This window comes from Bacillus rossius, chromosome 6 (assembly GCF_032445375.1).
Source record: "Bacillus rossius redtenbacheri isolate Brsri chromosome 6, Brsri_v3, whole genome shotgun sequence".
NCBI lineage: Eukaryota > Metazoa > Arthropoda > Insecta > Phasmatodea > Bacillidae > Bacillus > Bacillus rossius.
In genome coordinates, this window is record NC_086334.1 from 33,847,713 (window position 1) to 33,860,258 (window position 12,546).

Genomic DNA, 12,546 nt, shown 5'->3' on the forward strand with positions numbered 1-12,546 from the left:
TCGGGCTAAGGCAGAAGGAGAAATTCGCATCCTCCATCCCGGTCGTCACGCTGCTGTCCATTCCCGACAGGTCGAATTCGTCGTCCGTGATCGCTTTGCTGCAGTCGAACTCGTTATCGTCGAAGGACACCGCGTTGCTCAGGAAGTGCTCGCTGCCGATCATCTCGTTGGCTATGTCGTCGTCCGTGTAGCTGTGCAGGTCGTTGAAGATGGTGTCCATCTCGCTGGCGGTGACGTCGCTGCCGGTGGCGAAGAGGTCGCTGCTCGTGGAGCGCCTGCTGGAGGCGGCGTGCTCGGCGCACGGCGAGTAGCTGTCCGCCGTCACGAAGTCGCTGCACGTGGACCCGCTGCTCGTCGCGAACACCTTCTGGTGCGCCTGCTCGTCGGGGGCGGGCGCCGGGGGCAGCAGCCGCCCCAGGGACGTCTCCTGCTCCGCCTCGCTCTCCGAGCACTCCACGTGCGGCGTGCGCGACTTGCGCAAGCTGCCCGTGATCTTCCCGTAGGCGGTCCTGCTCCTGTGGAAGGTCTTCGCCCGGTTCAAGCTCTTGGTCCTTTTGCCGGATGGGGACTTCTGCGATTCGCTTCTCTTCTTCAAGGCATCGGTTACGACTGTTGGACTCATATTTCCCAACACAATTTCTTCGCCCAAAATATTACTATCCGACACTTGATCTATGATAGCTATGTCTTTGTCACAAGGCTCGTCAGTCCTTCGGATTAATCTACCACGCCCTAACTCATTAAACGTTCGTCGATCTAGTTCGATTTCGTCGTACTGGTTTTCCGCGCGTTCACTTTTCCCGATACAAGTATTCAACAGTGGTAGGAAACTTATACCTTTGAGCAACTGCTTGTCTTGTGAGAGGACACTGGTGCTTATCGTGCTAATTTTATAATTAACTAAATCACCGCTAGAAGAATTCAGCTGCTGAGTGACAACCACTTCTTTGCTAGGAGAAATTTGGTTCTTCAGTCTCGGGAAGGATTCGAAAGATTTGCTGCACGGCAAGCACATCTGATTGGCGGCGGCGGCGTCGTCGTCGACGGCGTCGAGCGACCGAGAGGCGGCGGCGCCCTGACGAACCTCGACGGCGGCGGAGCTCTGGTTCCCCGCGGGCGGCAGAGACCTCGCGGCGTTCTCGAGGACCGCTATCTCGGGCGCCGGGGGCCGCCAGTCCCGGCGCGGCGCCGGAGACCGCTGCAGGGGCGGGTGCGCGTACAGCGAGCTCGGCGGCGGCCGGCGCCTGGGGGCGACCACCTCGCCCGAGAAGGACGGCAGGTCGGGGGCGGCCGCCGGCTCGAGGGGGGAGCGGTCGACGGCCGGCGAGGCCCGGGGCCGCCGCGCGCCTCCCTGGGTCCGCTCGCAGCACGGCGACAGCAGCTCGCACGAGCAGCAGTTCCAGCGGTAGTGGCGCGCCCCCGGGGGAAGCTTGCCCGCCGCGTCGGCGAGGTCGCCGTGCTGCTGGGGTGGTCCCTCCGGAGTCTGCGGCAGCGCCGTCCCGCGGCCGAACTCGATGAACCAGAGCATCTCCTGCTCACTTCCTCACTTCTTCTCCTTCATGTCCTTGTTGAGGTAGTGGAGGACGTAGTGGAGCACCAGGTCGTAGCAGTACTTGTACTCGGTCTGCAACACACAGTCCAATAACAAACAAGTCGCCACCCAGTCTCATTCACTTACAACAACACAGTGAGACACGTCGACTAACCTTCGCGTGTCGCCTGAGTTACAGTCAGTTACAAACAACACGTATACCTTACAATTGCGGGAACATGGTTCGGCACGCGAGCATCATTGGGAAATTTTAATGTAATTATTTAAATTACAGGATAAACTGAAAAGCTCGTAATATAATACCTGTGGCTAACGTACATGCAGCATTATCCTCGCATGGCCATGCGATTTCTTCAGCCTGAACCAGGTGGTTATTTAAATTCCACCCCTGGTTTATATTCACGAAAAAATGTATGACGAGATATATGATGGATCACATTTAACAAAATACGACAAAATACTCTAACATAATCGTATTGCATTGGTGCATCGGTAATTAACTGTAATACTTATTGTAGGTTCAGTATTTTAAACTCGCAAAATTTTTATGTATTCAGTAATTCTGTTTCTAGCTTTTGTTTTGCAAATTTTACAACCTTTTTCTTGAAACAGGTGTATTTTTAAAACTGAGTTCAAATTTATTTTGAAAATTCAAGTAGGTAGGTTTTGCAATTTGATTGCACTTATTTTTAATGTTATGTTGTGACCACATTATCAATACCACTTACACGTTAAGGTCATATTACACATATATACTTTCAATTAATTGGAACATATTAAATATTAATGTTTAAAATCATTATGAGAACATATATTTTTACTTATGCATAAATGTTTCCATTTTTTTTTAATAATTTTATACTCATTACTGGGGTTAATTTAACTAAACATATATCTGGCAATATTATTTAAATTTTGTTTAAAAATATTTAATTACACTTAGGAGAATATGAAATGCACACAGATTTTCTGGTGGACTTTGAAAGCAACATATTTTGTATTTTTACAAAATAATATTTGTATTTTTCCTTGCTTTAAAAAATTGTTATTTCCATTTTTTTTTACTGAAATAACATTTCTGTTTACAAAATTAAAATAAACTTTTGACAAAAAATTAATCATCGAAAACCATCGTAAATATACAAAGAGTATTATGACATAATTATATTGTAAACCAATAATTTTAAATTTGCTATCATAAAAAAAATTAGAAACCTATTTTTTTATAACTTATATTTCTTACCATTTAATTATCCAACTAAGTAAATATTTATTATTCAAATTATAAAATATTTTATTTACCTTAAAATGGAATTTATAAGTAAGGTATTTTAATTTTTGAACAATAATTACTTGAAATTATTTTTGGTTAATAATGTATAACTTTATAATTATTTATATTGTTATACAATAGGTTTATAAGATAAGTATTCAGAAAACACTATCAAATATTACATTCCAATCACCCTTAGCATTTTGAACATTTTTTCCACCCATAAATATTTGCCTATATTTAGAGCTATGTTTTTCCCCCCCATATTATTTTTCTATTAGAAAAATTGCAGTATTTACTTTATACTGAAAAACGGATCAAAGATTTTATTTTTTGTTTTACCTGGAACGGTAGGGTATCTAAATACAGTTCCATTAGCGGCATCTTTTTATAAGCATATTGACACAGTAAACTGGTTTTAAAAATTATTATAATGTTTTGTTAAATTTAAAAAAATGTTTCGATTAAAAATATTACTAAGGCAACTGTATAAATATCTAAGAAGCAATAGTTAAAAAATAAGCATTAAAATTCAAATCAAATGAAAAAAATTGCAGTTAGAAATTTTTCAAATTTATAACAAACACACCAAAGGAAATGTAAAAAAACAAAAAATTGGAACAATTTTGAAAATATTATTTTTTTAAAAATAAATAATATATTAAATTTATTTTACTGTTTCTCAAAATATTAAACTACATATCTTTACATAACCAGAGAGTTTTTTTTAAAATAAAGCACAGTTTTAAAATGAAGAGATAACAACAAATTAAAATTTTGAGCCGCATTATCATAGCAATATATATTAGAGGAATTTAGTCTAAATAATTACACAATAAAATGAAATATAATTTTAAGATTTGAAGAAAGTGAACACATTATGAATAGTAGTGAAGAATGTTTTTTATTGGTATGGAGTATCTTTTCCAGGATGATCGATATAACTAAAACTTTTTACTAATAAAAATAACATTCAAATGTCCATGATTTCAAAATAGCTTAAAATGGCCAAGTTATTATTAATACAAATGCTTTATCAACAGTTATGATCCTAAAACAAAAACTAATTAATTACATCTAGGATATATAATATATACTACTAATAATAATTAATTATATCTCCGAAACTAACCAAGCCTAAGAATATAGATACAAATAATAAATATACCAAAACAATCAACCACAATTTTACCATTTAGCAAAAATAACCCCCAAGAGGTGAAAAAAAGTGAATATGGTTTTAAAATAAACAAATTTATCTCAGATGCTGATTAAACCTTAGAAAATCTATGCTGTTATGAAAAAAAAATGATTTCTTGATTAATAAATTTAAAGTTATTAACAAACTTATATATCTTAAAAATAAAATTTTAGAAACCATGAATGCACACATTCCCCATAAAAAAACTTACTATCTAAATGATTTTTAAAAAAATCTTTATTTTTTTCTATTCATTACAACAGTGAATATGAAAAGAAATTAAATATTTTATTAAAAATTTATTTTAATATTTAAAACATACAAATACTTATTACTCAACCCATAGCACTAAATGATTAAATCAATCTGGAATATTTTTAGTCTAACTGATTTAAGATTTCACATACAGTTTGTGAATTAAAACAAGGCCATTTATATATTATTATAGAGTCCATGAAAATAGGTTATTTTTTATAAAATGATTATATTTAATACTTATATATGAATGAAGTTGTTTTATTTATTCCATGGTGCCATTAATTTTATTTTCAAAAGAGTATACATTGAAAAAAGTACATAAATTATTTTTAAAATAGCAGATGACCTTTAAATGTGTTCTGGATTTGTGTTTGACTTGTTATATTAAAATAAATCCTAAATTTTAGTTAAAAGTTGCATGATTTGTTTCTAAAGTATAATTAAAGGATTATCTAAAAATAAATTATTAAATAAAAATCAATATAATTGTAATAGTGTTATATTATATATTTTGTTACATAGGAACATTGTCTATTTGTAAATAAATTATATTTATTAAATAGTAACAAAACTTTTTGCAAAGATAATTACTCATAAAATCCAATAAAGTTAGGAAAGCAGATTAATGAAAGAGGAGTCAAAATTATGAAGTACATACATCGCAAAAGTTTGCTCCAATATATATAAATAAAAATTTAAATGTTTGTTTGTACAATGGTTCTTCACCAATAGCTTTGAAATTTTTCTACAATGTTGTATTCGAATACGTTCGTGTTTTATATAACTTTGTCACACCTGTGACAGGTAAAAAGGTAGAATATATATATATGTATATATATGTAAAATATAATATAAATGAATGTGTGTATATTTGGTTTCTGTTTTGTAATAATACAGATAAGGATATTAAAATAAATAAATATAGAGATAAATATATAGGGAGAGATGTAGAGAGATAGGAAGAGGTAGAAATACATATATAGTATATAAAGAGATAGAGGGAGGGATATATATACAGAGTGATGTAGAAAGATACTAATAGAGAGATATAGAGATATATATAGAAAGATACTAATAGAGAGCTATAGAGATATATAGAGAGTATTGGAGAGAAATTTATTTATAGAGGAAAATATAGTAAAAATTATAGAGGGACGTATATACAGAGATAGAGAGAGAGATGCTTTACATATGTGTACTGACTTCAAACAAATTACAAAAAAAAATTGTGTTCTTTCTCTTTTCTTTCTTTTCCATTTAACCAGACTGAGACACAGCAACGCGTGGCCGGTATAATTAATTATTAAAAAATTAATTAAAATCTTTTAAACTTTTTTTTAAATATCTGTAGATATGTGGTTTTGGTGGTTATTACATTTCACAAGTAGGCTAGGTGTGTAAATTAATTTTTTTTTTTAAATTAAAAATTGGGGCAAACATGATCATCATATGAATTTTGTTTACCTTATACTTAACAATTTTGTAAGGATACTTGTTTATTAAATTCAGTAATGTAAACGCATGAATAAATCCATAAGAATTTTAATAAAAAAATCCTTTAAAAAAATCAAACTTAAATACTGTTTAAGGTACATTAACTGGTATTTCATGTAAATTGACACAGAGTTTCATAGTTTCGCGAGAGTTTCAAAATGTTCAAGTGAAACCGCGAGAGAGGGGTGTGTGCGGTCAACGAACCCCCCCCCCCCCCCCCCCCCCCGGGGCGGGCAGGTAATCACGCAGCGGAACGCGCGCGCCCGAGCAGCGTGGCGGTTGGCACGCCTGCAGTCACCATGTTCTCGACGAGCTGCGGCCGGTGGCGCCTCACGGTCTTCACCGCCTGGAACACGTCCACCTCGCCGTGCTGGATCACCTGCTCGATGCACGCGTTCGCCGCGCAGTACACCCCGGCGCGGCTGCAGCCGTCCCTGCAGACATACCGCGACCCCTTCCTGCCGGCTGGCGAACACTCCACACACCTCCCCACACGTACATCTCCGCGATACTGCCCGCAGGCTGCGGTGCTAGGCGCCCGTCCGCGGGTCTGGGATGCTGACGTCACGGCGGCCATCTTGGATGACCCCGGGACTTGCAAATCCGCGGTCTTGGATTCTGACATCGCGGCGGCCATCTTAGATGACCCCCGGGGACTTGCACATCCGCGATCTTGGATGCTGACGTCGCGGCGGCCATCTTGGATGACCCCCGGGGACTTCGAAATTTGTCAAAAAAATCGCCAGACTTGATACGATATGTCAAGGTGATCCCGGATAGCCAACGTGACGTCATAATCAAATATGGCGGATCGGCACCATTGCTTCACAGACTTTCAGCATGTGCCCGGACCGACCAAATTATACTACTAACAGTAAAATAAAAGCGACAAACACCAAATTAATACTGTTATCATTAAATAAATACTACAACAAAACCTGTAGATAATCTCTAAAATAAAACCTATAAACTTAAAAAAAAAACATGAAATTAATTTTTCAACCTAAGAACAAATACTGAATGATAAAATCAATCATAAAATACCTTAATAATTTCTTGTTTTTTTTAATAACTACTAAAATTTTGGAAAAATTTTTTTTATTAAAAGCTATAAACTTGAAATAGATAATAGTATCGATAATTAAATATAAAAACCTGTAAATAAATATTCTAACATGGAAATAAATATTCGACCTTGAATTAATCACTACAACCGCAAAAAAAAAAAACCTTAAACTCGTTACTAAAACTTTCCAAACAATGTTTCAACCTTTAAATAAACACTAACAATTGAAACGATTAAATAAAGTTTACAAAATTAGAATAAAATTTACCACTTTGAGTATAAAAAACTACAACTAGGAATAAATACAATAATCTTAAAATATATTTAAGGAGATTCGATTAAACATCAAGCCTAAGTATAATATTACAACATCCATTAAATATATTATTGAAATTTTTAAGTACGCCTATTACCATTAAAATAAAACTGTAATATGGGTAAATAATTTTAAACGGATGATTATCTGGTAACACTCAAGGGCTGCTGAATCCAATATGGCGCGTCTCGGCGTTAAGTGCAGCGGCGCATACTCACGGCGAGACGACGGTGACCGGGCCGTAGTCGGTGCGCTGCCTCCAGCGCTCCACCATGTTCATGAGCTCGACCAGCGAGTTGGTGGACGTGGGCACCTTGTGCCCCATGGGCCAGCACGTGAGCTGGAACAGCTGCACCGTCCTGGGGGGAGCCTTCACGCCCGCCATCAGCTCCGTCAGCGACACGATCTGCGGAGGGGAGGGGATAGCCGACACACGACCCTCGAGCCTCACGTTCGCGCGTCCGGGCGAGCAACAGTCAGTGCGCCTGGGGACGGGGACAAGACAGTGTCTAGCGGCAGCAATGCTACTTCCTGCAACTGGCTGCAAATGCCGCGCCACTCACGCTCGTTCCGGGGCCGGCGGCGCGATCCCGCAACGGGAAGCCTTCTTTTCACTGACGAGAGAGCAAAACGTCCGATCGTCATCTTCGTTTTTTTTTTTGTTAAAAGGAAAGACCATAATCAAGTCAACGGTATTTGTAATTGTTTTTAGAGGAAAATACCTAATTGTAGAAACGTACTTCGTGGATTTGTATAAGGAAGTCTTTGTCTTCCCAAATATTCTCGGGACGCCTCATATTCCCTTGAAATTTTACGCAACTTGTAATTTTCAGGTAAGGACATGATAACTAATGGTCAATTAGGTTAGGTTAGCTACATTATAAATACTTTAAAACATTGTGGACGGTTGATTTGGTTGGGATAGCTACATTAAAGATACTATGAAATCATTTAAACTGTTTCCTGGCGCTGGATAGCTACATATTAAAAAGTTATTTGTTAAGCAACCATAAAATGATTTTACAGTATTTTTAATGTAGCTATACACCTAATATAACCAACCATCCACAAAACAGTCTATGTGGCTTTTTTATACTGGAGAGAAAAAACGCGCGCGTAAAAATAAAAAACATCCAGGGGGTAGGCGCTCCCGATCGGCCAACTTCGGAAAGGCTCGGCATTTGCAGCCAGTTGCAGGAAGTAGCATTGCTGCCGCTAGACTCTTGTGGGACGGGGAACGTAGCAGCAGTGTCACGCGGGAGATGCGGGTGGAGGAAGACTACAACTCACGTAGTTTCGGTCCCCTGCAAGAATTTCCGAAGATTTCCGAAGTTTTTTGCGTTTTGGTATCAACGCCACTTCAGCCACTAAATCAGAAGTTTCCAATTAAAACAAGCATGTTGTGACTGACCTAACCTAACCTAACCCTTCGATTTTTTTTTAAATTTCAATTTTTGAGAGAAATCCGGAAGTTGCACGAACGTGGTAGGGTTACCGAAACTACGTGAGTTGTAGGCTTCCCATGCGGGTGTACGGAGAGTTTAACGTGTGGTGCGGAATACCTCGCAGTTTGGTTGTACCTGGCAACTCGCCAGAGCTTTATTAACTTCTGACCTCGACAACGAGCAGAATTCTCGTGTTCTCTAGCTGCAAATAATACACTTATGATACGAAAACTCGGGCACCAAAAAATTTAACGTGATAATTCTTTGAATAAATGCCGAGCGTGATAACTATACACGAATTGCGTTTTCAATCACATCTCTGGACGCGAATCACACTTAGTTTCCAACCGACCGATAGAACTCGCTGCCGGGGCAGCTAAGTTGGCTGTCGAATCATTCGATTTTCAGAGCGAAAATTTAAAATGTATAGTAAAATTTCTACGTTAAAAGCGAAAAATAAAAAAAAGTTATTTAAAATACCGATTTTCAACAAGGAATTTTGTTGAAATTTGTTAAAATTCACTAAACTTTTAATACTTTAAAATTTCCCTTTGCATTTACGAACTTTGGCTCGCGCCATCCGTTACAGATGGCAGCACCGTGGTTGTCACACATTTCCGTTCCTTTACTTCCGTCGAATTTACGAGATTATCCCCACCAAAGGTAGTATAACAGAGCTAAGATATTATACAAAAAAATTACTACTTCAAAGGCTTTTTTAACGCATTCATAAAGCAACGGGAAAAAATTATACACTAAAAAAATATGGAGTTACAAAATTTGACAAAAAATATCTAACTTACTTCAAAGTCTGGTGTGGTCTGGAGTAGATTATTATATCGTTCCAGATTTTAAGTTATTTTTTTTTGAAGCCATACTTCTTTAAGTGCAAAAAAATACGTGATTATTTAGATGCGCATGAACCATGCAAAGAAATTTTTACGGGATGACAAAAGCTTCATACAAAAAAGATCAATACATATAAAAATGATATGTGTGCTTTTAAATCATATATTTTAGTGATTAAAATTTAATACTGAACCATATCATTAAAAACATTTATTTACTGTGAATATTAGTGATACAAATTGTGTTTATAAACTTTTTCAAGTGTTTTTTTTTTCAAGTATGTTGATATAACTAAGGTTATGTTATCGTATACCTAACAATGTACGGTTGTTTGTAGGCTTTCATTGTCGCTGGCAGGGAGTGTCCGTGGAAGGTTTAATAGTCTCCTGTCCGTTTTCATGGGAGTGTTTGTGAGGTTATGTTCCAGTATGTATAATTTATTTGCATTATAAATTACTACATTATAACTATTAAATAATTAAAATTAATAAATTTCAATAAACATTCAGCGTATTTATTGATTTAATTTATAAATAAAATTTATTTTGATTATTTTACTAAGTTAAATAACTACTTTAATACACATGTTTGTATTAATATTGAATAATGGGTATTCATTTCAGTTTTTAATTTAATAACATTTATACTTTACGAAACTTAAATATATTTTAATTTATTTCTATTAATAATTTGAAAGCAAAATAATTGTAATTATTTCTAATCCGTTTCATATATCAATAAAAACGCAGCAGTTTCAGTGCGACGTTGTTATTTTGTTATCTGAATAGGTTTGGTCAACATATGTCAAGAAAGCAGTCAATTTGGTATTTTTCTCCGTCTTAAGTTGGAAATGTTGCTACATCTTATGCGAAGACGAATCTTTAAAAAAAAAAAAAAAAAAAAATGAAAAAGATCCTATGTCCATCTGAAATAATGTAGCTTCATAAAAGTGAAAGCATTTAAATCGATCCACTAGTTTTTCAGTTTATTTCTTACAAGCAAACTCTTTTTATTTAAATATTAATATATACCCACAAGAAAATATACATCATAATTTTAAAGTTTTTAATTGATGATATTTTAATGAAATTAAGGATAAAATATAGCGTTTATCTGTTAGATTTTTAAGTAAGCATTTTTGTGGGAACTGTACGTGTATATATATGTATATATACTGCATGTTTACTTATATATAACTATTTCAAACATAATACTAGAAACTCTCCATTTTCGTAATCATTGACATTCTTTTATGGGACACTTGGAATTCTCTTGGATAAATTTATGCAGACTTTTTTTTGTTTATTGCTAAACTCTAAAATATAATTATCACACCAAGCCTGAAAAGTTTCAGTAATATGCTGTATTAATTTTATTTATGGATAGGCTATTATTATGCAAAAAAGGGCAACAGCTCGTTTTTATTCCAAACATTACGCGAATTTAAAATTGTTTAAGATATCAATTTTTATAAATATACAAAAAATTAGTTTAAAAGTTAAAAGCTTCTTCAAAGACATCAAGAGTAAAAAAGAAGCCTAAGGATAAAATATGTAAAAACGGTAGTAAAATTTAGACAATGAAAGTTTTTAAAATACTTTACAAATAAGAGCAATACAAATTTTTTGTTTGAATATAAATCCACATGTTTGTATCATGTTGAAGGCACGTGAATAATTCTTATGCTATTATATAAGTAATGATTAGAAAGCTATTCTATTTTTTTTTCTAGATCTATACGTTAGTACACCAGTTTTAATTACCTGTGCACATTTTCATACCGTTTCTATGGTGACGGAACACGGAACAGATTTTTTAGTCAATCCCTTCTTCGTTCACATTCAAACTTTAGTTTATTCTTGTAATTTAGCAAAAATTTCATTGCTTAGTACCAGTCACTCAGATACTATTGCAGCATGAAACATACATGGTTAACAGCCTTCTTTGCCGAAAATTTATTGACATTTGAGATTAAAAACTACATACAAGTGAAGCAGTATACAGGAAACCGTATAAGTGACATGGAAGCAATAGCGAGTAGAGAAAGGCTAAGAAAGGTTAGTTTTAAAAATTATTTTCTCTATTATGTTCAAAATATTATAACAACAGACTGTAAAACATCAGCAAAATAATACCATCAGCAAATTCAACAGAAACATTTATAACATGCGAATATTTAAATTTGTACAAAATTTATAACCATTGAAATTATTTTAATTATTTTTATAAAGTGAAAACCATTGTTTATATTTGAAGGATAATACATAATAACCAAATGCTAAAAACAAGCACTAACACCAAAATATAATATAATACTGATAATTAAGGTAGTAGTAGGAAATAAACAGAAATGCTTTTTTTTCTTCAAAATTACACTTAATATTGATAAACTTCAGTAACTTCAGTAACCTCAAATAAAATAAAATAAAAAAGATTTAAAAGTAACAGTATATAATAATGTAATTATTATCATTAAGGTTAAGTAGGTATACGAAGACGTGGATAGTAAATCAACAAAAGTTTGTCCTGTTTGTAGTAGTTGATATAGTGAATTTAGTCAAGTTTGGAAATTGATTGAATAGTTAATTTTGTAGGTTAACTGGATCTTCACTATGTTAGGATGCTACGTAAGAACATAACTAAACATAATTTTAGATGCAAAATATTATCGTTAAACACATTAAAATTGTATCCAAACACCAATATTCTTCATAGCTCTAAGATACCGCATTAAGTCTTGTTTTCTGTAAAATATTTTTCACATTGAGAACTATACGGTATATAAATGCTGTCTTTAGAGTCTGAAACCGAAAGGCGCCATATAATTCACAAAAGTCTTTTGGAACAACTTTTATCTATAACCTAGTCTTCAAAATTTGGCTTCGTTAAATAATATTTTATAATTTAGGAAGATGTCTGAAGAAGTAGTGACTGTCTACTTAAAATTTGTTCATCCCGTTTACTATTTAATTAATTTTTTTAGGAGTTACTACAAGTGAAATAAAAATAATTAATAAAACTATTTGAAAATATGATGTGTTATCTCTGTCTCAGAGAAGGTAAAATTAATTATTTAATGATAAAAATAATGT

At 34.9% G+C, this 12,546-nt stretch overlaps 1 protein-coding gene across 1 annotated transcript in view; it reads right to left on the minus strand.

Annotated features, from left to right (window-relative positions):
• Window positions 1-1,333: 1,333 nt before the first annotated feature.
• Window positions 1,334-12,546, minus strand: part of LOC134533015 (receptor-type tyrosine-protein phosphatase kappa) — a 288,290-nt gene continuing 277,077 nt past the window's right edge. The window contains exons 14-16 of the mRNA XM_063370148.1: window positions 7,379-7,566; window positions 6,077-6,212; window positions 1,334-1,624 (exon numbers count right to left, since the gene is read on the minus strand). Of these exons, the coding sequence (XP_063226218.1) occupies window positions 1,544-1,624; window positions 6,077-6,212; window positions 7,379-7,566 (405 nt within the window). The 3' untranslated portion in view covers window positions 1,334-1,543. The remainder of the gene's footprint in view (window positions 1,625-6,076; window positions 6,213-7,378; window positions 7,567-12,546) is intronic.